We start from the raw sequence: 27,966 nt of genomic DNA, 5'->3' as shown, positions 1-27,966 counted from the left end.
GGACATCGATTGGAATATTGAAGTCACCTAACGTGAGGGATGGAAGGTCTGAAAAGAGGAAGTGGGGGAGAGAGGAAGGAAGGTTGTCAAGGAATTTAGAGGGAGGGCCACAGGGACTGAAGGATTGAAGAACCCCAACACCACTTCCAAGGTGATCTTCAGGCTGGTGTGTGAGAGAATGTGAAACCCCAGAGGAGAGAGCCGCGGTAGTAGTGTCAGAGGGGGAGAGTACAGGTTTCAGTAATGGCTAGGAGATTCATGGAGTTGGTGAAGGGAAAAAAGGTCATGGGTGACGGTTACAGAGGGCACTGGAGAGAGGGACTGGGTTAGTGGGAGAGATGTGAATGAGATTATCAGGGTTGCTGTAGTGTGGGGATGAAATTACTTTGGGGGATAGTTATAAAGAGAATATGCGGGCGCTTGAGTTAGGAATGGAAACCTCATGTTGCAGACATTGAGGGAGTTTAGTGTGATACAGATTGAGGTGAGGAAGCAGGGCTTAGTGGTGGGGTAGTAGGACCATGGTGGGGGATAACAGAATTAAAAAGGAGGATTTGGAGGAGTGGGAGAGGGAAGGAGAGGGGCGAAAGGGAGACAGAGGGGGTGAATGGAGTGAGAGAGTGTGGAGTTGGTGTAGGAGACTGGAGGTTGAGGATAGGGAGTAGAGTAAAGGATTATGCAGACACTAGTGGTCATTCCGAGTTGATCGCTCGCTAGCAGTTTTTAGCAGCCGTGCAAACGCATTGTCGCTGCCCACTGGGGAGTGTATTTTTGCTTTGCAGAAGTGTGAACACCTGTGCAGCAGAGCGCCTGCAAAAACATTTTGTGCAAAATAAGACCAGCCCTGTAGTTACTGTTTGTGTGCATTGATTCTAACGTTGGAGGGTTGGCTTTTGACGTTTTCCCTGGCACGCCTGCGTTTTTCCAGGCACTCCCTGAAAACGTTCAGTTGACGCCCAGAAACGCCCCTTTTCTGTCAATCTTCTTGCGGTCACCAGTGAGAATGAAAGCGTCGCTAGAACCTGTGCAAAACCACAAAGGACTTTGTACCCGTACATCGCGCGTGCGCATTGCGGTGCATACGCATGCGCAGAAATGCCGGTTTTTAGCCTGATCACTGCGAACAACGGCAGCTAGCGATCAACTCTGAATGACCCCCATTGAGTGAGAGGAGGCGTTGAAGAAAAGATGGGTCATTGTGTGGTTGAGGGAAATAGGGGGATGAAAATTAGAAGTAGGAATGGAGGTTGTATTAGTGACAGTGCAGTAAATTAGCTAAAATTGCAGGTAAAGTGTATTTGGTTGGTAAGTATGTATGTAGAAACCACAGTAGTAAAATACTAAATGAGTATTTATGGAGCGTTTATGGGTGCAGAAATTAAAAACTAAAATAGAAAATGTTAGAAGTTAGAGGATGTGAAGCTAGGCTAAAGCGCAATGGTAATTAAGACAGGACTTTCAAGAGTATAAAGGCAAAACGACACTCGTACAGATATGCAGTCAGATGCTTGTGAAAAACAGAAAGCCAGCACTGATAGTTGCAAGTGACGTGGTAAGTTCTTGCAGTGTCCAAGCAGTGGAGTTCAGTGTTGAGTGTCCAGATTATATAGACAGCAGGGGGTATATTTACAAAAGGTTGATTTTTATTGATTTTCATCAATCTTTAAATAGATGAAATGCTGCCTAAATCGATATTGAGTTTCAGGGGCTTTAACACACATGTACTAATAGATGGGGGTTTTTTTTTTTAATATTCATTTTCTCTAACGTCCTAGTGGATGCTGGGGACTCCGAAAGGACCATGGGGAATAGCGGCTCCGCAGGAGACTGGGCACAAAGTAAAAGCTTTAGGACTAGCTGGTGTGCACTGGCTCCTCCCCCTATGACCCTCCCCCAAGCCTCAGTTAAGATTTTGTGCCCGAACGAGAAGGGTGCAATCTAGGTGGCTCTCCTGAGCTGCTTAGAGTAAAAGTTTAAATAGGTTTTTTATTTTCAGTGAGACCTGCTGGCAACAGGCTCACTGCATCGAGGGACTAAGGGGAGAAGAAGCGAACTCACCTGCGTGCAGAGTGGATTGGGCTTCTTAGGCTACTGGACATTAGCTCCAGAGGGACGATCACAGGCCCAGCCATGGATGGGTCCCGGAGCCGCGCCGCCGCCCCCCTTACAGATGCTGAAGCAAGAAGAGGTCCAAAAATCGGCGGCAGAAGACTTTCCTGTCTTCATAAGGTAGCGCACAGCACTGCAGCTGTGCGCCATTGCTCTCAGCACACTTCACACTTCGGTCACTGAGGGTGCATGACGCTGGGGGGGGGGCGCCCTGGGAAGCAATGAATTTACCTTATTTGGCAAAAAATACATCACATATAGCTCCTGGGCTATATGGATGTATTTAACCCCTGCCAGTTTTCCAGAAAAAAGCGGGAGAAGAGCCCGCCGTGAAGGGGGCGGGGCCTATCTCCTCAGCACACAGCGCCATTTTTCCCACACAGCTCCGCTGGTAGAAAGGCTCCCAGAATCTCCCCTGCATCCTGCAACTACAGAAACAGGGTAAAAAAGAGAGGGGGGCACTTATTTGGCAAAATAACAGATATAAGCAGCTATAAGGGATAGACACTTATTGTAAGGTTGTCCCTATACATATATAGCGCTCTGGTGTGTGCTGGCAAACTCTCCCTCTGTCTCCCCAAGGGGCTAAGTGGGTCCTGTCCTCTATCAGAGCATTCCCTGTGTGTGTGCTGGGTGTCGGTACGTGTGTGTCGACATGTATGAGGAGGAAAATGATGTGGAGGCGGAGCAATTGCCTATAATGGTGATGTCACCCCCTAGGGAGTCGACACCTGAATGGATGGCCGTAATTAAGGAATTACGTGACAGTGTCGGCACGTTACAGAAAACTGTTGACGACATGAGACAGCCGGCAGCTCAGTTAGTGCCTGTCCAGGCGTCTCAAACACCGTCAGGGGCTATTAAACGCCCGTTACCTCAGTGGGTCGACACGGACCCAGACACTGACTCCAGTGTCGACGGTGAAGAAACAAACGTATTTTCCAGTAGGGCCACACGTTACATGATCACGGCAATGAAGGAGGTTTTGCACATCTCTGATACTGCAAGTACCACAAAAAGGGGTATTATGTGGGGTGTGAAAAAACTACCCGTAGTTTTTCCTGAATCAGATGAATTGAATGAAGTGTGTGATGAAGCGTGGGTTACCCCCGACAAAAAACTGCTAATTTCTAAAAAATTATTGGCACTATATCCCTTCCCACCAGAGGTTAGGGCTCGTTGGGAAACACCCCCTAGGGTGGATAAGGCGCTCACACGCTTATCAAAACAAGTGGCGTTACCGTCTCCAGAAACGGCCGCCCTTAAGGAGCCAGCAGATAGGAGGCTGGAAAATATCCTTAAAAGTATATACACACATACTGGTGTTATACTGCGACCAGCAATCGCCTCAGCCTGGATGTGCAGTGCTGGGGTGGCTTGGTCGGATTCCCTGACTGAAAATATTGATACCCTGGACAGGGACAATATATTATTGACTATAGAGCATTTAAAGGATGCATTCCTATATATGCGAGATGCACAGAGAGACATTTGCACTCTGGCATCAAGAGTAAGTGCGATGTCCATTTCTGCCAGAAGAGGATTATGGACGCGACAGTGGTCAGGGGATGCGGATTCCAAACGGCATATGGAAGTATTGCCGTATAAAGGGGAGGAGTTATTTGGGGGCGGTCTATCGGACCTGGTGGCCACGGCAACGGCTGGGAAATCCACCTTTTTACCCCAAGTCACCTCGCAGCAGAAAAAGATACCGCCTTTTCAGGCTCAGTCCTTTCGTCCCCATAAGGGCAAGCGGGCAAAAGGCCACTCATATCTGCCCCGGGGCAGAGGAAGGGGAAAAAGACTGCAACAGACAGCTTCTTCCCACGACCAGAAGCCCTCCCCCGCTTCTGCCAAGTCCTCAGCATGACGCTGGGGCCTTACAAGCGGACTCAGGCACGGTGGGGGCCCGTCTCAAGAATTTCAGCACGCAGTGGGCTCACTCGCAAGTGGACCCCTGGATCCTGCAGGTAGTATCTCAGGGGTACAAATTGGAATTCGAGACGTCTCCCCCTCGCCGGTTCCTGAAGTCTGCTTTACCAACGTCTACCCCCGACAGGGAGGCGGTATTGGAAGCCATTCACAAGCTGTATTCCCAGCAAGTGATAATCAAGGTACCCCTCCTACAACAGGGAAAGGGGTATTACTCCACGCTGTTTGTGGTACCGAAGCCGGACGGCTCGGTGAGACCCATTTTAAATCTGAAAGCCTTGAACACTTACATAAAAAGGTTCAAGTTCAAGATGGAGTCACTCAGAGCAGTGATAGCGAACCTGGAAGAAGGGGACTACATGGTGTCTCTGGACATCAAGGATGCTTACCTCCATGTCCCAATTTGCCCTTCTCACCAAGGGTACCTCAGGTTTGTGGTACAGAACTGTCACTATCAGTTTCAGACGCTGCCGTTTGGATTGTCCACGGCACCCCGGGTCTTTACCAAGGTAATGGCCGAAATGATGATTCTTCTTCGAAGAAAAGGCGTCTTAATTATCCCTTACTTGGACGATCTCCTGATAAGGGCACGGTCCAGAGAACAGTTAGAGGTCGGAGTAGCACTATCTCAAATAGTACTACGACAGCACGGATGGATTCTAAATATTCCAAAATCACAGCTGATTCCGACGACACGTCTGCTGTTCCTAGGGATGATTCTGGACACAGTACAGAAAAAGGTGTTTCTCCCGGAAGAGAAAGCCAGGGAGTTATCCGACCTAGTCAGGAAACTCCTAAGACCAGGCCAGGTGTCAGTGCATCAGTGCACAAGGGTCCTGGGAAAGATGGTGGCTTCTTACGAAGCGATTCCATTCGGCAGATTCCACGCAAGAACTTTTCAGTTGGATCTGTTAGACAAATGGTCCGGATCGCATCTTCAAATGCATCAGCGGATAACCCTGTCTCCAAGGACAAGGGTGTCTCTCCTGTGGTGGTTACAGAGTGCTCATCTCCTAGAGGGCCGCAGATTCTGCATTCAGGATTGGGTCCTGGTGACCACGGATGCCAGCCTGAGAGGCTGGGGAGCAGTCACACAGGGAAAAAATTTCCAGGGCTTGTGGTCAAGCATGGAAACGTCACTTCACATAAATATCCTGGAACTAAGGGCCATTTACAATGCCCTAAGTCAGGCAAGGCCTCTGCTTCAGGGTCAGCCAGTATTGATCCAGTCGGACAACATCACGGCAGTCGCCCACGTAAACAGACAGGGCGGCACAAGAAGCAGGAGGGCAATGACGGAAGTGACAAGGATTCTTCGCTGGGCGGAAAATCATGTGATAGCACGGTCAGCAGTGTTCATTCCGGGAGTGGACAACTGGGAAGCAGACTTCCTCAGCAGGCACGATCTTCACCCGGGGGAGTGGGGACTTCACCCAGAAGTCTTCCACATGATTGTAAACCGTTGGGAAAAACCAAAGGTGGACATGATGGCGTCTCGCCTCAACAAAAAACTGGACAGATATTGCTCCAGGTCAAGGGACCCTCAGGCAATAGCTGTGGACGCTCTGGTAACACCGTGGGTGTACCGGTCAGTGTATGTGTTCCCTCCTCTTCCTCTCATACCAAAAGTACTGAGAATCATAAGAAGGAGAGGAGTAAAGACTATACTCGTGGCTCCGGATTGGCCAAGAAGGACTTGGTACCCGGAAATTCAAGAGATGCTCACGGAAGACCCGTGGCCTCTACCTCTAAGACAGGACCTGCTCCAGCAGAGACCATGTCTGTTCCAAGACTTACCGCGGCTGCGTTTGACGGCATGGCGGTTGAACGCCGGATCCTGAAGGAAAAAGGCATTCCGGATGAAGTCATCCCTACCCTGATCAAAGCCAGGAAGGATGTAACCGTACAACATTATCACCGTATTTGGCGTAAATATGTTGCGTGGTGCGAGGCCAGGAAGGCCCCTACGGAGGAATTTCAACTGGGTCGATTCCTGCATTTCCTGCAAACAGGACTGTCTATGGGCCTCAAATTAGGGTCCATTAAGGTTCAAATTTCGGCCCTGTCGATATTCTTCCAAAAAGAACTAGCTTCTGTTCCTGAAGTTCAGACGTTTGTCAAGGGAGTACTGCATATACAGCCTCCTTTTGTGCCTCCAGTGGCACCTTGGGATCTCAATGTAGTGTTGGGATTCCTAAAATCACATTGGTTTGAACCACTCACCACTGTGGACTTGAAATATCTCACATGGAAAGTGGTAATGCTGTTAGCCCTGGCTTCAGCCAGGCGTGTATCAGAATTGGCGGTTTTATCCTATAAAAGCCCTTACCTAATTTTTCATACGGACAGGGCAGAATTGAGGACTCGTCCTCAATTTCTCCCTAAGGTGGTTTCAGCATTTCACTTAAACCAACCTATTGTGGTGCCTGCGGCTACTAGGGACTTGGAGGATTCCAAGTTGCTGGACGTAGTCAGGGCCCTGAAAATATATGTTTCCAGGACGGCTGGAGTCAGAAAATCTGACTCGCTGTTTATCCTGTATGCACCCGACAAACTGGGTGCTCCTGCTTCTAAGCAGACGATTGCTCGTTGGATTTGTAGTACAATTCAGCTTGCACATTCTGTGGCAGGCCTGCCACAGCCAAAATCTGTAAAAGCCCATTCCACACGGAAAGTGGGCTCATCTTGGGCGGCTGCCCGAGGGGTCTCGGCTTTACAACTTTGCCGAGCTGCTACTTGGTCAGGGGCAAACACGTTTGCTAAATTCTACAAATTTGATACCCTGGCTGAGGAGGACCTGGAGTTCTCTCATTCGGTGCTGCAGAGTCATCCGCACTCTCCCGCCCGTTTGGGAGCTTTGGTATAATCCCCATGGTCCTTTCGGAGTCCCCAGCATCCACTAGGACGTTAGAGAAAATAAGAATTTACTTACCGATAATTCTATTTCTCATAGTCCGTAGTGGATGCTGGGCGCCCATCCCAAGTGCGGATTGTCTGCAATACTTGTACATAGTTACAAAAATCGGGTTATTATTGTTGTGAGCCATCTTTTCAGAGGCTCCTTCTGTTATCATGCTGTTAACTGGGTTCAGATCACAAGTTGTACGGTGTGATTGGTGTGGCTGGTATGAGTCTTACCCGGGATTCAAAATCCTTCCTTATTGTGTACGCTCGTCCGGGCACAGTATCCTAACTGAGGCTTGGAGGAGGGTCATAGGGGGAGGAGCCAGTGCACACCAGCTAGTCCTAAAGCTTTTACTTTGTGCCCAGTCTCCTGCGGAGCCGCTATTCCCCATGGTCCTTTCGGAGTCCCCAGCATCCACTACGGACTATGAGAAATAGAATTATCGGTAAGTAAATTCTTATTTTTTAAATGTTAGTACGTGTGTGTTTTAGCCCCAGAAACACAACATCTATTTAAGAAGCTTTTAAATCGATGAAAATCGTCCTTTAGTTAATATACCGCTAGGTGTTTGTTTTGGAGAGTTATCTGAATCACATTAGTTGCTTCAAATCAGTCTTTCTGAAGTAGAGACTGCTGATAGAATGTTCTCCTTATGTTTGCCTTTGGTTTTAATGCCAGTGTAACGCCAGATTAAATCTAATAACACTTTTATAATTTTTCAAATAGGCAGAACTACGTTAGTTCATGTGGAGCTCAATTAGTGCCTTCACATGAAAGTAAATTGCCTACTCTAATCACTTTGTGTCTCTAAATACATGCATGAACTTATTCACTATGAAAAGCTGGAATGCATAAAATAATTAAGAAAAACAGTTGTAAGATGTATTTATAATAATATATAATTCTTTATATTATGTTTAGAATGTATTTAATTTGATAGTCTACGTTGTTATAGTCCTTAACAGAATGTAGGGTGATAAATACAGAAATGTGATATCTATATGGCATGATTGATGCAGTATCTATAATAAATGTTATAACAACAATAGAAAATTATTAGAAATGTTGTGCTTGCTGATCTAGATATATTTATACAGTTATAGACATTTTTAATGTGTTCTTTATTGCGCTGACTTGCAGTTTTGCTCATTTGGAAGTCGTTTAATGGGAAGAGGGTACTACGTGTTCGATAGGCGGTGGGACCGGTTTCGTTTTGCATTAAATTCCATGGTGGAGAAACACTTGAATTCACAGATGTGGAAGTAAGTGTTTAGTGTTTGAATATGTTATTCCATCAGTGCTATATCCTGATTCATTCCTTATTTGGCAGAAGTTTGTGTTTTATTGCAGTTTTGATGTATAAAAGCCAGCCAGAGTGTTTTCCTTATAAATAAGACTCTCATGATAAGTTGAAACCAGTTGTGAACTTAAGACAAAGGAACAATTGCTACAAAACATAAAGAGAGAACTAATCCGTTTTCTAGCAACTTTTGTAAACCCATTTTAGACTGGAATCTCCTTGTTTTAATAAAGCATTTTGTCCTGATATATAGTGTATAGGTTCTATACATTGAACTGTATCTAAGGGGTAAATGTATTAATGTTCTTGTATTGTCCCCTATGTGTGTGGACCTGCTTCACCTCCAGATTGCGGTGAAACTGGTCCACACATCAACGTAATTTACTACTCCTGATCATACCGAAGTGGAAGAGGGTTAAACCATCCTCCCAGTGATGAGCACTTTCCCACTTTCGGCATTTGGTATCGACACTGTGGTATTCACTGCACATGTGCCGATTCTCCTTCTCCCAGCGCATCCATCCCTAGCTCATGGTGCGATTAGTGGGACACCAAGGCTGATGTGGACGCGCGTTGTTCAGAGACTACCGGTTTGCCAGGAGTGAGGATCCTGCACCATTCTAAAACAAAGCTTTATTGGAACAGGAAAATAAAAACAAAAGTGACAGAGGAAGCTGGGAGGGCATGCAGCTCCATACTGAAGTGCCGAATGCATTCGGGGTAAACTACCGATTGGTATATGCAAGCTGCCCTTTCATACATCAGGTGGGTCTGTCGTCTGCCCACCTTTATAACTGGCCATCTGTAAAGACACGTGCGCTTTGCGCCTGCAGCATTTACCGGCAAACAGGAATTAATACATGTGGGTGATGCACGCACATAGCGTGGCTGTAACCACATCACCACTTCATACATTCTCCCTGAATGTGTTAAAGAAAAAATATGAAAAAAAACCTCTGTAGTTGTGACCTTTGATATCATAGTTCTATATACAACACAAGATACAGAATACAATATTGTTTTTTATTTCATAACGAGTGTGCTTATTTCATATTTATTCATTGTAATATTTTCATTTATTCAATGACTGTATGAATTCTTATGTTCTGATATATAATATTTTTTGTCTCCCAAAGAAAAATTCCACCAGCCGCAGACAGTCCAATGCCTTCTCCAGCAGCTGCACATAGCAGCAGCCCTTTCCCTGCATCTGTTCTGCAGCCTTTCAGCAGCCCCAATTCAGTATATCATCCCTCACCTCCCACTAACTCCAGAACCACCTCCTCTTATGTATTGTCAAATGCGGCTTTTGTTTCATCATCTGACACAAACTCAGTCACATCGCACACGACTGCATTCCCTCATGTCACAAGCACACTGAATATCATGGACTCTACTTTCAAAGCTCCTTCAGCCATTTCTCCTGTGTTGGCCATGAGTCCTTTGCCATCTCATAAGCTGCCGAAAACTAAGACTGGCAAATCATCAAAAGTAAAAGACCTGTCTTCGCGGAACGACGAGCCTTCAAGTAACAAAAAGAAAAAGCCTCAGACGCCTTCTTCCACCTCCTCCTCCTCTTTACCTTTGCAGACGTCCTCATCGTCTACGTTTTCAGGGTCTCACAAGAAAAACTGCATTTTGAATTCTAGTGTGACAATAAACTCTTATCAGGCGACTTCTTCCTATAACAGTGTGTCCGTGCACAATGCAAACAATGGAACAAGCCCAATCAGTGCCAAACTGGAACCGCCAGTAAGAACTTCTTTATCTGGTAGCTCAACGGACTCTATAAAACATATGAGCATGGTTGTTAGCAGTATTGACTCCAGCCTGTCGGTGTCTTCCCTGGTGCACCATCCTGGGGAGCACACACTGGCAGTGCACAATGCAGTGTCTTCAATGTCTCTTCCCTTTGACAAATCAGAGGGCAAAAAGCGTAAAAACTCCAGTGCAAGCAGTAAGGCCTGTAAAATCACTAAAATGCCTGGTATGAACAGTGTTCACAAAAAGAGCACCACCAACCTTATATCTTCTGTGCCAGATCCCCCAAATAGCTCCTTGTCACGGCAGGTAGGTTTCTTCATTGGTTCTCTGTCATGTTATTCTTCATTGTAAAAAACTAGCATTGCATATATCTCTATGCAAGTGTGTTTGCCTAATCAATATTTGTATACTGTTTGTATAATATTTGTATACTGTATGTGTATTTGGTCAAAATCCAGACAAGGTCAAAATACCGACATTTAAAGTGTTGACGGGTCAAAAAGTCAACACGCGTGTTTCATAGGTTGACATGGACACCGTTTAAGTGTGCCACGTCCCCTCGCATGGCTCGGCACACTATTATTTTCCCCCTCCAGCTCCACTGGCATAGTAAAGTATGAACAGGTCTGTTTCGATAAAAAGAATCATGAAAAACTCATGTCGACTTTTTGACCTGTCGACATTTTAAACATCAGTATTTTGACCTTATCGATATTTTAAATGTCGGGATTTTGACCTTGTATGGATTTTGAACGTCGGTTAATGGTTGTCGGGATTTTCACTGTCGGGATTTTGATTGTAGGTAAATTGACCCATACATCCCATACAGTTTCTCTCTAAGAAAAAAAGTCAAACATAATCAAAAATTAATAGATAGGATCAAGCATCTAAAGCTGGGTACACACTAGATGATATGACGTCCGATCCAGTGGATTGGACCGACATATTGGTACATCGTCTAATGTGTACCTGCTATGTGGTGCCTCCCGAGTATCGTCCGCCATTCTGCATCATGGCTCCCTCTGTCGCTCCATTGCTGCTGGCATCCGCAAGTGTGTAGGCATGCAGTTGCCGATGCCGGTTCCTGTCACCCACAATGTCGCTGGGTAAACTTGTGTAGTGTGTACAAGAGCAAATGTCATTGTAGGGCAGATATTGCAATAATTTAAAGAACTTGCCTGAGGATTTTGGGCCCCCTAAATTTGCCATAATTAATGAGTTGCACTGATGAGACTAATAAGAATTGAAACAGCATTATACAATTTTGAATTATGACTCTAGATATGGTTGTTTTAAAGGAGTGAGTAAGACTAATCCCAGCTTTACATGGAAGAATGTATTTGTGTGTGTTTTAGTGCATTGCGTAAGTACAATGTTGTATATTATAGTACATAAGCACACAGGCGCTTCTTATACTGTAGTTTGGTCTGATTGTTTTGAAGTATTTTGTTTTGGTGCACTTGTATCTTATGTTCAATGGGGATAGTTTCCTAGCTAACTGGTTTCTTAGTATCATTGAACTGTGCAAGTTTTAATTTGATTACTTACATAAGTGAAACATGTTACAGTTACAGAATGGTAATGTGTAAAAATAGCAACCTTTTGCTAAATAATTATGTTTTTCTTCATCTGAATCTTCTAGTACAAACTAGAGATGAGCGGGTTCGGTTTTACTCGGTTCTCAAAACGGCATCTTATTGGCTATCCAAAACACGTGACATCCGTGAGCCAATAAGATGCCGTTTTGAGAACCGAGTAAAACCGAACCCGCTCATCTCTACAAACATGTATGATTTATCCACTGGGTATTACGTAAACAAAAGATAAAGTGTCTCAAAACTGTTACGTTCTATTTAAAATAACAGGATGATGATTTCCTACATGTAGCATCGGAGCCAGGATTTAATTGTAGACTGTTAATCTGGGGTTATCTCATAATTTATTTATTTATTTTTTGTTTATAATTCTTATCGCCTTCATTATTGACACTTTTTTTTTCTTCAAAATTATTCTTAATATAAAGGGATGCAGCAAATAATTAGTATTACACTACTGTCCTTGACTAACCCCACTGTTTTTTTTATCTATAATAATTATTAGTGCTAACAACACTCACTGGTGTACTGCTGAATCTATAGGTTTTTGCCGCAGTAGTATTTTTTCATGGTAATTGACATTAGTGACATTTAAGTATAATAACATTTTGCTTCATTAATACCTGAAATATTGCAGTGACGCCGCACAGTACTACATATCTACCTGTAATCCCTCATTCCAGACATATAAATATTTTTGTCTTAGTAAATTGTTCTCTCTGATCATGTTTTGGCCATTTAGTGCTGGCAAATTTATTTTCTTCAGCACTAATGTCACAAATTAGGGATTAAAGGGGAGTTGTTTGGATTTAGTTTTGAATTCTTGTGGCAATCAACCCATTCCCTTCTGGCAGCTGCTAATTGGCTACAGTGTCACATGTTAACTTGTCATCCTGCTCGATCATGTTTTATGGGGTTTTATGTCAGCAGCTAGCCATTACGGACTACTTCTGTTGGTGCTTCTTGGCTAACCACTGTGTCAGCTGTGAACATATGTGATTTGCTTCTACACTGGGTAATCGCTGCCATTACCAGGCTCCTTCACCAGGTACTGCTAACTCTCATTCATAGTGTGTATAGCTGCTGGAGCACCTCTTAGCTGGGTACGTCCTATAAACAGTTCAGAGAAAAAGAAGACTCTTGTGTGGGCGCACTCTTATATAAGAGTCTTCTTTTTCTCCGAACTGTTTGTTGACATACTTACCTCTGACTCTGGGCGCACCACCAAGTGGAGACATTAAGGAATTAATCCTTGCCTTCACAATGGGTATGGGTCATTAGGTCGACAGTCAATTAGGTTGACCACTATTGGTCGACATGAACAAGGTCGACATGGAAAAAGGTTGACATGAGTTGTTTTTTTTACTTTATTTGGTATCGTTTTCTTCATAAAGTGACGGGGAACCCGTGTACCTGCTTCGGGCAAAGTGCCTTGCTGCGCTCGGCACAGGTTACTATTCCCAATCGTAGTCCACGTGGATTGTAAAGTATGAAAAAGTTTTAAAAAATGGGGGGGGGGGAGAGATTAGAAAACTGCATGTCTGCCTTTTCCCATGTCGACCTAGTGACCAATGTCGACCTAATGCATGTCGACCAATACCTTTTCCTGGGTACGTCCTAGCCAACTGCTTACTGTGGCTCAGGGCCCGGCTGGGCAGTGGTCTGGATTGTGCTTACACAGGATGTTGGGCTCCATGTACTACACCAGGGTAAAGTGTGCACTTTAATCTGCTGATCACAGGGATTCAGCAGGGACAGTGCATCTTCCAGAGTAGTATTGATGTTTATTTACGGTTATGAGAGCTGAACCTTTCAGGGCATGCCACACATTGTTATTCATTTAACATGGACTACTAGACTTTTTTTTGTTTGCTTTTTATAGCTCTGGTGGGGGGTAAACTATCACACAGCTCCTTTAACCAACCCAAATTTGCCCCCCTTATATGAAGAAGAAGCAGGACATTTGCTTTAACTCTAAAAATACTTTAGTGATTAATAGTGGTGTTGGTGGGTACTCGTGTAACATCAGAGCTGGGACTAAACAGCTTTCACTTGATTCTGTCACCAAATCTTATTTGTGGTAGTAGCTTTGGACATCTTTGGACATCCACCTCCAATCTGACTCTAGAAGGGTTGGAGACAGATCCTGCAAGCTCTAAACAGTGTTTACAGGCTGGCATAAATTTCTCTGCAGCACAATAATTGATGTGTTCTGTAAAACAGGGTGTCCGCATTGGTAACATTTTGCACCAAAATACTGTATGTAAAAAGTGTGCAAATATGGGCACAGATTGTGGGAGAATTATGCAGCATTGTCTGTTGCAGTGGTAGAAACTCGCCATGTCTGTTGCACATTTACTGTATGTAGCAATTGGCCAAACTCGTACTCTTGCTGTTATTGTGGCTACAAGCTTCCTGCAGTAACTTTCTTTTATGTCTTTTTTCCAGATGGGGAAAAGTAGCAGTGTAGCTTTGTCACAATCTGCTTCTTCATGTACATCAAATCCTGCACACAACAAACAAGTAAGTACACTTGTTATAAGTGGGATTGTTGCCTTATTTCAAGTTTAACTGTTTAGTGCAAATACATGTATAAATAAACATGAACGGCCGATACATCGCGGGACCGTCGGCCAGTGTGTACGGGCGATACGTCTATGAACTCCGTCGTTCACAGACGTATCGCGTCGGCTGCGCAGCACAGCCGACGGCCAATATATCTAACGATATATTGGCGCTTCGCTGTGTGTGTACGGGGCGGTCGTCCGACCACCCGTACACATGCTGCGGCGGCCGGCGGTGATTGAAAGGTGAACTGGGCGGGCGCCTGCCCGCCCAGTTCATGACGTCAGTCCCCCGACGGATCGGGCAGTGTGTATGCACAGCACACTGCCCGATCCGTACATAGATATATCTGCAGATCAATTGATCTGCAGATATATCTACTAGTGTGTACCCACCTTAAGAGTCTGATTGTTGCCACCGATCAGACCACTACTCCTATACTGTGTGATAAAAAATCCCTACACTCATGATTTTTCTCTATCGTCCTTGTGGATGCTGGGGTTCCTGAAAGGACCATGGGGAATAGCGGCTCCGCAGGAGACAGGGCACAAAAAGTAAAGCTTTCCGATCAGGTGGTGTGCACTGGCTCCTCCCCCTATGACCCTCCTCCAGACTCCAGTTAGATTTTTGTGCCCGGCCGAGAAGGGTGCAATCTAGGTGGCTCTCCTAAAGAGCTGCTTAGAGAAAGTTTAGCTTAGGTTTTTTATTTTACAGTGAGTCCTGCTGGCAACAGGATCACTGCAACGAGGGACTTAGGGGAGAAGGAGTGAACTCACCTGCGTGCAGGATGGATTGGCTTCTTGGCTACTGGACATCAGCTCCAGAGGGACGATCACAGGTACAGCCTGGATGGTCACCGGAGCCGCGCCGCCGGCCCCCTTGCAGATGCTGAAGTAAGAAGAGGTCCAGAATCGGCGGCTGAAGACTCCTGCAGTCTTCTAAAGGTAGCGCACAGCACTGCAGCTGTGCGCCATTTTCCTCTCAGCACACTTCACACGGCAGTCACTGAGGGTGCAGGGCGCTGGGAGGGGGGCGCCCTGGGAGGCAAATGAAAACCTTTTTTGGCGAAAAATACCTCACATATAGCCCCCAGAGGCTATATGGAGATATTTAACCCCTGCCAAGATTCACTAAATAGCGGGAGACGAGCCCGCCGAAAAAGGGGCGGGGCCTATCTCCTCAGCACACAGTGCCATTTTCTCTCACAGAAAGCCTGGAGAGAAGGCTCCCAGGCTCTCCCCTGCACTGCACTACAGAAACAGGGTTAAAACAGAGAGGGGGGGCACTGATTTTGGCGATATTGAGATATATATAAAGATGCTATAAGGGAAAACACTTATATAAGGTTGTCCCTATATAATTATAGCGTTTTGGTGTGTGCTGGCAAACTCTCCCTCTGTCTCCCCAAAGGGCTAGTGTGGGTCCTGTCCTCTGTCAGAGCATTCCCGGTGTGTGTGCTGTGTGTCGGTACGTGTGTGTCGACATGTATGAGGACGATGTTGGTGAGGAGGCGGAGAAATTGCCTGTAATGGTGATGTCACTCTCTAGGGAGTCGACACCGGAATGGATGGCTTATTTAGGGAATTACGTGAGAATGTCAACACGCTGCAAGGTCGGTTGACGACGTGAGACGGCCGACAAACTATTAGTACCGGTCCAGGCGTCTCAGAAACACCGTCAGGGGCGTTAAAAACGCCCATTTACCTCAGTCGGTCGACACAGACACAGACACGGACACTGAATCCAGTGTCGACGGTGAATAAACAAACGTATTTCTCATTAGGGCCACACGTTAAGGGCAATGAAGGAGGTGTTGCATATTTCTGATACTACAAGTACCACAAAAAAGGGTATTATGTGGGAGTGAAAAAACTACCTGTAGTTTTTCCTGAATCAGATAAAATAAAATGAAGTGTGTGATGATGCGTGGGGTTACCCCGATAGCAAATATTGGCGTTATACCCTTTCCCGCCAGAAATTAGGGCGCGTTGGGAAACACCCCTTAGGGTGATAAGGCGCTCACACGCTTATCAAGTGGCGTTACCGTCTCCAGATACGGCCGCCCTCAAGGAGCCAGCTGATAGGAAGCTGGAAAGATATCCTAAAAAGTATATACACACATACGGTGGTTATACTGCGACCAGCGATCGCCATCAGCCTGGAGATGCAGTGCTGGGTTGGCTTGGTCGGATTCCCTGACTGAAAATATTTTATTCATATAGAGCATTTAATAGGATGCATTCTATATATATGTACGTGAGATGCACAGAGGGATATTTGCTCTCTGGCATCAAGATAAGTACGTTGTCCATATCACCCAGAAGATGTCATGGACACGACAGTGGTCAGGTGATACAGATCCCATACGGCACATGGAAGTATTGCCGTATAAAGGGAAGGAGTTAGTTGGGGTCGGTCCATCGGACCTGGGGACCACGGCAACAGCTGGGAAATCCAACCTTTTTACCCCAAGTTACATCTCAGCTGAAAAAGACACCGTCTTTTCAGCCTCAATCCTTCCTTTCCCATGAGGGCATGCAGGCAAAAGGCCAGTCATATCTGCCCAGACATAGAGGTAAGGGAAGTAGACTGCAGCAGGCAGCCCCTTCCCAGGAAAAGAAGCCCTCCACCGCGTCTGCCAAGTCCTCAGCATGACGCTGGGGCCATGCAAGCGGACTCAAGGTGGGGGGGTAGTCTCAAGAGTCTCAGCGCGCAGTGGGATCACTCGCAGGTTGACCCCTAGATAGTACAAGTATTATCCCAGGGGTACAGATTGGAGAGTCGAGAAATCTTCTCCTCGCAGTTTTCTGAAGTCTGCTTTACCAACGGCTCCCTCCGACAGGGAGGCAGCATTGGAAACAATTCACAAGCTGTATATCCAGCAGGTGATAAATCAAAGTACCCCTCCTACAACAAGGAAAAGGGTATTATTTTTCCACACTATATTGTGGTACTGACGCCAGACGGCTTGGTGAGACATAGTCTAAACTGAAATCTTTGAACACTTACATAAAAGGTTCAAATCGAGATGGAGTCACTCAGAGCAGTGATAGCGAACCGGAAAAAAGGGGACTATATGGTGTCCCTGGACATCAAGGATTACCTCCATGTCCAAATTTGCCCTTCTCAACAAGGGTACCTCTGGTTCGTGGTACAGAACTGTCAATATCAGTTTCAGACGATGCCGTTTGAATTATCCACGGCACCCCGGGCCTTTTACCAAGGTAATGGCCGAAAAGATGTTTCTTCAAAGAAAAAAGGCATCTAAATTATCCCTTACTTGGACGATATCCTGAAAAGGGCAAGTTCCAGAGAACAGTTGGAGGTCGGACGAGCACTATCTAAAGTAGTTCTACGACAGCACGACTGGATTCTAAATATTCCAAGAATCGCAGCTGTTTTCCGACGATACGTCTGCTGTTCCTAGGAATGATTCTGGGCATAGTCCAGAAAAAGGTGTTCCTCCGGGAGGAAAAAGCCAAGGAGTTATTCGACCTAGTCAGAAACCTCCTAAAACCAGGCCAAGTATCAGTGCATCAATGCACAGGAGTCCTGGGAAAAATGGTGGCTTCTTACGAAGCGATTCCATTCGGCAGATCTCAGGGGATTTGCTGGACGAATGGTCCGGATCGCATTTTCAGATGCATCAGCGGATAATCCTGTCTCCAAGGACAAGGGTGTCTCTTCTGTGGGGGCTGCAGAGTGCTCATCTTTTAGAGGGCAGCACACTCAGCATTCAGGACTGTGTTCTGGGGACCACGGATACCAGCCTGAGAGGCTGGGGAGTAGTCACACAGGGAAAAAAAATTCCAAGGAAGTGTGGTCAAGTCTGGAGACTTCTCTCCACATGAATATATTGGAGCTAAGGGCAATTTACAATGCTCTGAGCCTAGGAAGACTCCTGCTTCAAAGTCAACCGGTGCTGATCCAGTAGGACATCATCATGGCGGTCGCCCACGTTATCAGACGGGGCGACACAAGAAGCAGGAGGGCAATGACAGCAAGGATTCTTCGCTGGGCGGAAAATCATGTGATAACACTGTCAGCAGTGTTCATTCCGGGAGTGGGCAACTGGGAAGATTTCCTCAGCATAAATGAATTCCACCCGGAAAAGTGGAAACTTAATCTGGAAGTTTCCACATGATTGTAAACCGTTGGGAAAGACCAAAGGTGGTTATGATGGCGTCCCACCTGAAGCGCCAGGTCAAGAGACACTCAGGCAATAGCTGGGACGCTCTGGTAACACCGTCGGTGTACCAGTCGGTGTATGTGTTCCATCCTCTGCTTTTCATACCCAATGTATTGAAAATGATAGGAAGGAGAGGAGTAAGAACTATACTCGTGGCTCCGGTTTGGCCAAGAAGGACTTGGTTCCCGGAACTTCAAGAGATACTAAGAAGGGTCTTGATTCGGCAAGAACCGTGTCTGTTCCGGGACTTACCGCAGCTGCGTTGACGCCAAGGCGGGTGAACGCCGGATCCTAAGGGAAAGAGGCATTCCGGAAGAGGTCATCCCTACCCTGGTCAGAGCCAGGAAGGAGGTGACCGCACAACATTATCACCACTTAGGTGAAAATATGTGCCAGGGTGTGAGTCCAGGAAGGCTCCACGGAAGAATTTCAACTAGGTTAATTTCTACATTTCCTGCAAACAGGAGTGTCTATGGGTCTCAAATTGGGTCCATTAAGGTTCAAATTTCGGCCTGTTGATTTTCTTCCAGAAAGAAATTGGCTTCAGTTCCTGAAGTCCAGAAGTTGTTAAGGGAGTACTGCATATACAGCCCCTTTGATGTCTCCAGTGGCACTGGGCGATCTCAACGTAGTTTTGGGATTCCTAAAAAATCACATTGGTTTAAACAACTCAAATCTGTGGATTTGATATATCTCACATGGAAAATGACCATGCTGTTGGTCCTGGCCTCGGCCAGGCGAGTGTCAGAATTGGCGGCTTTATCTCACAAAGCCATATCTGATTGTCCATTCGGACAGAGCAAAGCTGCGGACTCGTCCCCAGTTTCTCCTTAAGGTGGTGTCAGCGTTTCACCTGAACCAGCTTATTGTGGTACCTGCGGCTACTAGGGACTTGGAGGACTCCAAGTTGCTGGATGTTATCAGGGCCCTGAAAATATAGTTTCCAGGTTGGCTGGAGTCAGGAAATCTGACTTGCTGTTTATCCTGTATGCACCCAACAATGCTGGGTGCTTCTGCTTCTAAGCAGTCGATTGCTCGTGGGATTGGTAGCACAATTCAACTTGCACATTCTGTGGCAGGCCTGCCACAGTCTAAATCTGTTAAGGCCCATTCCACAAGGAAGGTGGGCTCATCTTGGGCGGCTGCCCGAGGGGTCTCGGCATTACAATTTTGCCGAGCAGCTACGTGGTCGGGGGAGAACACGTTTGTAAAATTCTACAAATTTGATACCCTGGCAAAAGAGGACCTGGAGTTCTCTCATTCGGTGCTGCAGAGTCATCCGCACTCTCCCGCCCGTTTGGGAGCTTTGGTATAATCCCCATGGTCCTTTCAGGAACCCCAGCATCCACAAGGACGATAGAGAAAATAAGAATTTACTTACCGATAATTCTATTTCTCGGAGTCCGTAGTGGATGCTGGGCGCCCATCCCAAGTGCGGATTATCTGCAATACTTGTACATAGTTATTGCTAACTAAATCGGGTTATTGTTGTTGTGAGCCATCTTTTCAGAGGCTCCGCTGTTATCATACTGTTAACTGGGTTCAGATCACAGGTTGTACAGTGTGATTGGTGTGGCTGGTATGAGTCTTACCCGGGATTCAAAATTCCTCCCTTATTGTGTACGCTCGTCCGGGCACAGTACCTAACTGGAGTCTGGAGGAGGGTCATAGGGGGAGGAGCCAGTGCACACCACCTGATCGGAAAGCTTTACTTTTTGTGCCCTGTCTCCTGCGGAGCCGCTATTCCCCATGGTCCTTTCAGGAACCCCAGCATCCACTACGGACTCCGAGAAATAGAATTATCGGTAAGTAAATTCTTATTTTTAAGCACATTTGCACAGGCACTCATTTAGAAATGTCAGTTTCTGTATTCATAACGTTTAAGCTCTACCCCTTACTTAACTAGGGAGTTGGGGAGTGTATGTATTTTGTTCAATTAAAACTAAATTTTCTAAGTTGGTATATTTAATAACAACGTCTTTGGTCTATAGACAGGTACAGTCAGGCCCATAAATAATGGTACATCGACACAGTTCTCATATTTTGGGCTCTATACGCCACCACAATGGATTTGAAATGAAACCATCAAGATGTCCTTTAACTGGAGACTTTCCGCTTTAATTTGAGGGTATTTACATCCAAATCAGGTGAACGGTGTAGGAATTACAACGGTTTCTATATGTGCCTCCCACTTTTTAAGGGACCAAAAGTAATGGGACAAACTAAACAATCCTAAATCAAACTTTCACTTTTTAATACTTTGTTGCAAATCCTTTGCAGTCAATTACAGCCTGAAGTCTGGAACGCATAGACATCACCAGACGCTGGTTTACCTATTATAGTATTTAGCTCAGCCTGATTAGTACTCTGGCTGGTAATCAAACTATAGTAGAGCTATGATGTCTGTTTTCCCTGGAGTACTGATTTGTTCATATCGGCAGAATTACCCCTTAATAGGAGGACCGTCCTATAGAGACGTGACTAGTATTAATAATTAAAAAATGGACAGTATTTGACTCCCTGTTCTAAAGCAGCTGGGCAGTAACAGGTTGATCTTTTAGATGTATACAGTATTCTTATCATTTATTTGTATAGCTACATCGTATTACACAGTGCCTTTTAGAGCAAATTAACTTCAGCCTTTATCCTGTTAGAGCTTATATCAGGGTAATTTAACATACTGTACCGATTTTTGTAGGAGGATACCAAAGCACGCAGCAAAAATAAATATATATATTGTACCATACATAGGGGGTATTCAATTGTTTGAAAAGTCAGTTAGGTGTCTATTTTTCCTATCTACTATACAGGAAAAAATAGACACCTAACCGACTTTTCAAACATTTGAATTCCCCCCATACTGTTCATTTAAGCACCCTACATCTGTCACAAACCATGCATTTCCTCTTTCCTGCCTGGGGTGTCACTCTCTGCTCTGGCGGCTCTAGAACACTCTTTTCTCTGACGTCCTAGTGGATGCTGGGAACTCCGTAAGGACCAGGGGGGGTAGCGGCTCCGCAGGAGACTGGGCACAAAAGTAAAGCTTTAGGACTACCTGGTGTGCACTGGCTCCTCCCCCTATGACCCTCCTCCAAGCCTCAGTTAGATTTTTGTGCCCGGCCGAGAAGGGTGCACACTAGGGGCTCTCCTGAGCTTCTTAGTGAAAGTTTAGTTTTAGGTTTTTTATTTTCAGTGAGACCTGCTGGCAACAGGCTCACTGCATCGAGGGACTAAGGGGAGAAGAAGCGAACTCACCTGCGTGCAGGGTGGATTGGGCTTCTTAGGCTACTGGACACCATTAGCTCCAGAGGGACCGAACACAGGCCCAGCCTCGGAGCTCGGTCCCAGAGCCGCGCCGCCGGCCCCCTTACAGAGCCAGAAGCAAGAAGAGGTCCGGAAAATCGGCGGCAGAAGACATCCTGTCTTCACCAAGGTAGCGCACAGCACTGCAGCTGTGCGCCATTGCTCCTCAGCACACTTCACACTTCGGTCACTGAGGGTGCAGGGCGCTAGGGGGGGGCGCCCTGAGCAGCAATAAAAACACCTTGGCTGGCGAAAATACATCACATATAGCCCCCAGGGCTATATGGATGAATTTTAACCCCTGCCAGATTCCACAGAAAAACGGGAGAAAAGGCCGCCGAGAAGGGGGCGGAGCCTATCTCCTCAGCACACTGGCGCCATTTTCTCTCACAGCTCCGTTGGAGGGAAGCTCCCTGGCTCTCCCCTGCAGTTACTACACTACAGAAAGGGGTTAAAAAAGAGAGGGGGGCACTAATTAGGCGCAGTATAACAATACAGCAGCTATAAGGGGAAAAACACTTATATAAGGTTATCCCTGTGTATATATATATATATATATATATATAGCGCTCTGGTGTGTGCTGGCATACTCTCCCTCTGTCTCCCCAAAGGGCTAGTGGGGTCCTGTCCTCTATCAGAGCATTCCCTGTGTGTGTGCTGTGTGTCGGTACGTTGTGTCGACATGTATGAGGAGGAAAATGAGGTGGAGGCGGAGCAATTGCCTGTAACAGAGATGTCACCCCCTAGGGAGTCGACATCTGAGTGGATGAGCTTATGGAAGGAATTATGTGAGTCAGCTCTTTACAAAAGATTGATGACATGAGACAGCCGGCGACTCAGCCTGTGCCTGTCCAGGTGTCTCAAAAGCCATCAGGGGCTCTAAAACGCCCGTTACCGCAGATGGCAGATACAGACGCCGACACGGATACTGACTCCAGTGTCGACGATTAAGAGACGAATGTGACTTCCAGTAGGGCCACACGTTACATGATTGAGGCTATGGAAAATGTTTTTACACATTTCTGATAATACCAGTACCACTAAAAAGGGTATTATGTTGGGTGAAAAATAAAACTGCCTGTAGTTTTTCCTGCATCTGAGGAATTAAATGAAGTGTGTGATGATGCGTGGGTTTCCCCCGATAAAAACTGTTAATTCCTAAAAAGTTATTAGCATCATACCCCTTCCCGCCAGAGGATAGGGCACGTTGGGAAACACCCCCTAGGGTGAATAAAGCGCTCACACGCTTGTCTAAACAGGTGGCACTACCGTCCCCGGATACGGCCGCCCTTAAGGAACCTGCTGACAGAAAGCCGTAAAATATCCTAAAATGTATATACACTCACACGGGTGTGATACTGCGACCAGCAATCGCCTCAGCCTGGATGTGCAGTGCTGGGGTGGCTTGGTCGGATTCCCTGACTGACAATATTGATACCCTAGATAGGGACAGTATATTACTGACTATAGAGCATTTAAAAGATGCATTTCTATATATGCGTGATGCATAGAGGGATATTTGCCGACTGGCATCAAGAGTAAGTGCGCTGTCCATTTCTGCCAGAAGAGGGTTATGGACAAGACAGTGGTCAGGTGATGCTGATTCCAAAAGGCATATGGAAGTACCGCCTTATAAAAGGGAGGAGTTATTTGGGGTAGGTCTAACAGACCTGGTGGCCACGGCAACGGCTGGAAAATCCACATTTTTACCCCAGGTAGCCTCTCAACATAAGAAGACGCCGTATTATCAGGCGCAGTCCTTTGGGCCCCATAAGGGCAAGCGGGCAAAAGGCTCCTCATTTCTGCCCCGTGGCAGAGGGAGAGGAAAAAGGCTGCAGCAAACAGCCAGTTCCCAGGAACAGAAGCCCTCTCCCGTTTTCTGCCAAGTCCTCAGCAGGACGCTGGGGCTTTACAAGCGGACTCAGGCACGGTGGGGGCCCGTCTCAAAAATTTCAGCGTGCAGTGGGCTCACTCACAGGGGACCCCTGGATCCTTCAGGTGGTATCTCAGGGGTACAAATTGGAATTCGAGACGTCTCCCCTTCGCCGTTTTCCTAAAGTCTGCTTTACCGACGTCTCCCTCCGACAGGGAGGCGGTATGGGAAGCCATTCACAAGCTGTATTCCCAGCAGGTGATAATCAAGGTACCCCTCCTACAACAGGGAAAGGGGTATTATTCCACGCTGTTTGTGGTACCGAAGCCGGACGGCTCGGTGAGACCTAATTTAAATCTGAAATCCTTGAACACTTACATACAAAGGTTCAAATTCAAGATGGAGTCACTCAGAGCGGTGATGGCAAACCTGGAAGAAGGGGATTATATGGTGTCTCTGGACATCAAGGATGCTTATCTCCATGTCCCAATTTACCCTTCTCACCAAGGGTACCTCAGGTTTGTGGTACAGAACTGTCACTATCAGTTTCAGACGCTGCCGTTTGGTTTGTCCACGGCACCCCGGGTCTTTACCAAAGTAATGGCCGAAATGATGATACTCCTTCGAAGGAAGGGAGTTTTAATTATCCCTTACTTGGACGATCTCCGGATAAGGGCAAGATCCAGGGAACGGTTGGTAGTCGGGGTAGCACTATCTCAAGTAGTGTTGCGGCAGCACGGTTGGATTCTTAATATTCCAAAATCGCAGCTGATCCCGACGACACGTCTTCTATTCCTAAGGATGATCCTGGACACAGTCCAGAAAAAGGTGTTTCTCCAGGAGGAGAAAGCCAGGGAGTTATCCGAACTAGTCAGAAACCTCCTAAAACCAGGCCAAGTGTCAGTGCAGCAGTGCACAAGGGTCCTGGGAAAAATGGTGGCTTCCTACGAAGCAATTCCATTCGGCAGATTCCACGCAAGAACTTTCCAGTGGGACCTGCTGGAAAAGTGGTCCGGATCGCATCTTCAGATGCATCAGCGGATAACCCTGTCACCAAAGACAAGGGTGTCTCTCCTGTGGTGGTTGCAGAGTGCTCATCTTCTAGAGGGCGCAGATTCGGCATTCAGGACTGGGTCCTGGTGACCACGGATGCCAGCCTGCGAGGCTGGGGAGCAGTCACACAGGGAAGAAATTTCCAGGGCTTGTGGTCAAGCCTGGAGACATCACTTCACATAAATATCTTGGAGCTAAGGGCCATTTACAATGCCCTAAGCCAAGCAAGACCTCTACTTCAAGGTCAGCCGGTGCTGATCCAGTCGGACAACATCACGGCAGTCGCCCACGTAGAGAAGCTGCAAGGATTTTTCGCTGGGCGGAAAATCATGTGATAGCATTGTCAGCAGTGTTCATTCCGGGAGTGGACAACTGGGAAACAGACTTCCTCAGCAGAAGTCTTCCACATGATTGTAAACCGTTGGGAAAAACCAAAGGTGGACATGATGGCGTCCCGCCTAAACAAAAAATTGGACAGGTATTGCGCCAGGTCAAGGGACCCTCAGGCAATAGCTGTGGACGCTCTGGTAACACCGTGGGTGTACCAGTCAGTGTATGGGTTCCCTCCTCTTCCTCTCTTACCAAAAGTATTGAGAATTTTAAGACGGAGGGGAGTAAGAACTATACTCGTGGCTCCGGATTGGCCAAGAAGGACTTGGTACCCGGAACTTCAAGAGATGCTCACGGAGGACCCGTGGCCTCTACCTCTAAGAAGGGACCTGCTCCATCAAGGACCCTATCTATTCCAAGACTTACCGCGGCTGCGTTTGACGGCAGGGCGGTTGAACGCCGGATCCTGAAGGAAAAAGGCATTCCGGATGAAGTCATCCCTACCCTGATCAAAGCCAGGAAGGATGTAACCGCAAAGCATTATCACCGCATTAGGCGAAAATATGTTGCGTGGTGCGAGGCCAGTAAGGCCCCGATGGAGGAATTTCAACTAGGTCGATTCCTGCATTTCCTGCAAACAGGAGTGTCTATGGGCCTAAAATTGGGGTCCATTAAGGTTCAAATTTCGGCCCTGTCAATTTTCTTCCAGAAAGAACTAGCTTCAGTTCCTGAAGTTCAGACGTTTGTAAAAGGGGTACTGCATATACAGCCTCCTTTTGTGCCTCCAGTGGCACCTTGGGATCTCAATGTAGTTTTGGGGTTCCTAAAGTCACAATGGTTTGAACCACTTGAATCTGTGGAGTTAAAATATCTCACATGGAAAGTGGTCATGCTGTTGGCCCTGGCCTAGGCCAGGCGCGTGTCAGAATTGGCGGCTTTATCCTGTAAAAGCCCTTATCTGATCTTCCATTCAGACAGGGCGGAATTGAGGACTCGTCCTCATTTTCTCCCTAAGGTGGTTTCAGCGTTTCATCTGGACCAACCTATTGTGGTACCTGCGGCTACTAGTGACTTGGAGGACTCCAAGTTGTTGGACATAGTCAGGGCCCTGAAAATATATGTTTCCAGGACGGCTGGAGTCAGAAAATCTGACTCGCTGTTTATCCTGTATGCACCCAACAAGCTGGGTGCTCCTGCTTCTAAGCAGACTATTGCTCGTTGGATTTGTAATACAATTCAGCTTGCACATTCTGTGGCAGGCCTGCCACAGCCAAAATCTGTAAAAGCCCATTCCACAAGGAAGGTGGGCTCATCTTGGGCGGCTGCCCGAGGGGTCTCGGCTTTACAACTTTGCCGAGCAGCTATTTGGTCAGGGGCAAATACGTTTGCTAAATTCTACAAATTTGATACCCTGGCTGAGGAGGACCTGGAGTTCTCTCATTCGGTGCTGCAGAGTCATCCGCACTCTCCCGCCCGTTTGGGAGCTTTGGTATAATCCCCATGGTCCTTACGGAGTTCCCAGCATCCACTAGGACGTCAGAGAAAATAAGAATTTACTTACCGATAATTCTATTTCTCGTAGTCCGTAGTGGATGCTGGGCGCCCATCCCAAGTGCGGATTGTCTGCAATACTTGTACATAGTTATTGTTAACTAAATCGGGTTATTGTTGTTGTGAGCCATCTATCCAGAGGCTCCTCTGTTATCATGCTGTTAACTGGGTTCAGATCACAGGTTGTACGGTGTGATTGGTGTGGCTGGTATGAGTCTTACCCGGGATTCATAAATCCTTCCTTATTGTGTACGCTCGTCCGGGCACAGTATCCTAACTGAGGCTTGGAGTAGGGTCATAGGGGGAGGAGCCAGTGCACACCAGGTAGTCCTAAAGCTTTACTTTTGTGCCCAGTCTCCTGCGGAGCCGCTACCCCCCCTGGTCCTTACGGAGTTCCCAGCATCCACTACGGACTACGAGAAATAGAATTATCGGTAAGTAAATTCTTATTGTCTGTATCTCGGTGCCAAGATAAAGACCAAATTGTGCTAGGAGCACTACAGCAGAGACTACAGCAGAGAGCAACACCGCACTGCATATAGAAAACCTTTTTTGTATTCCAATGGACATACAGGTATAGAAAGATAATTGTTGTATGAAAGTAATGTCTATTTATTCTGTTGAGCTTTCACCTCTATGTATAAACCTTGGTATGCAGCATTGTTACTACAGCCTAAACTAGTTCGAATTGCATAACATACAGGCTATGCAGAACCCATAAAAAGAAATTTAGGAAGAAGAAAAGCATCAGTGCACACAAATTTTCAATAAATGTAATTAAAAAAAAAAAAAAAAAAGACTTCCCATAACTTTTTTTCTTCACTAAAATCTATTTCTCTTACGTCCTAGAGGATGCTGGGGACTCCGTAAGGACCATGGGGAATAGACGGGCTCCGCAGGAGACATGGGCACTAAAAAGAACTTTCGATATGGGTGTGCACTGGCTCCTCCCTCTATGCCCCTCCTCCAGACCTCAGTTTGATACTGTGCCCAGAGGAGACTGGGTGCACTACAGGGAGCTCTCCTGAGTTTCCTGAAAGAAAGAATTTTGTTAGGTTTTTTATTTTCAGGGAGCCTGCTGGCAACAGGCTCCCTGCATCGAGGGACTGAGGAGAGAGAAGCAGACCTACTTAAATGCTAGGCTCTGCTTCTTAGGCTACTGGACACCATTAGCTCCAGAGGGAGTCGGAACGCAGGTCTCTTCTCGCTGTTCGTCTCGGAGCCGCGCCGCCGTCCTCCTCCCAGAGCCGGAAGATAGAAGCCGGGTGAGTATAAGAAGATAAGAAGACTTCAGAGGCAGCAGAAGACTTCAGATCTTCACTGAAGTAACGCGCCATTGCTCCCACACAGAACACACATGGCAGGCACTGATGGGTGCAGGGCGCAGGGGGGGGCGCCCTGGGCAGCAATTTACTCCTCTAGGACTGGTAAAAATAGATATATTGGCTATGTGGGCTGTATATGAGTATCCCCCGCCAGTTTTTGAATGGATTAGAG

At 46.6% G+C, this 27,966-nt stretch overlaps 1 protein-coding gene across 7 annotated transcripts in view; it reads left to right on the top strand.

Moving 5' to 3' along the window:
- Positions 1–27,966, top strand: part of ATXN7L1 (ataxin 7 like 1) — a 383,163-nt gene that overhangs the window by 348,607 nt on the left and 6,590 nt on the right. For 3 of the 7 annotated variants that reach the window (XM_063927039.1, XM_063927042.1, XM_063927043.1), the window contains 4 exons: positions 8,087–8,208; positions 9,383–10,316; positions 14,054–14,128; positions 20,351–20,494. In XM_063927039.1, coding sequence (XP_063783109.1) covers positions 8,087–8,208; positions 9,383–10,316; positions 14,054–14,128; positions 20,351–20,434 — 1,215 coding nt within the window. In that variant the 3' untranslated portion in view covers positions 20,435–20,494. Of the gene's footprint in view, positions 1–8,086; positions 8,209–9,382; positions 10,317–14,053; positions 14,129–20,350; positions 20,496–27,966 lie in introns of those variants that run through there. The other 4 variants (XM_063927044.1, XM_063927045.1, XM_063927041.1 and 1 more) reach the window with 2 other exon arrangements.

The sequence above is a fragment of the Pseudophryne corroboree genome, chromosome 6 (assembly GCF_028390025.1).
Source record: "Pseudophryne corroboree isolate aPseCor3 chromosome 6, aPseCor3.hap2, whole genome shotgun sequence".
In the NCBI taxonomy this organism is placed as follows: domain Eukaryota; kingdom Metazoa; phylum Chordata; class Amphibia; order Anura; family Myobatrachidae; genus Pseudophryne; species Pseudophryne corroboree.
Note: the sequence above shows the minus strand (reverse complement) of the source record. Positions and strands in the feature narration are given on the sequence as shown.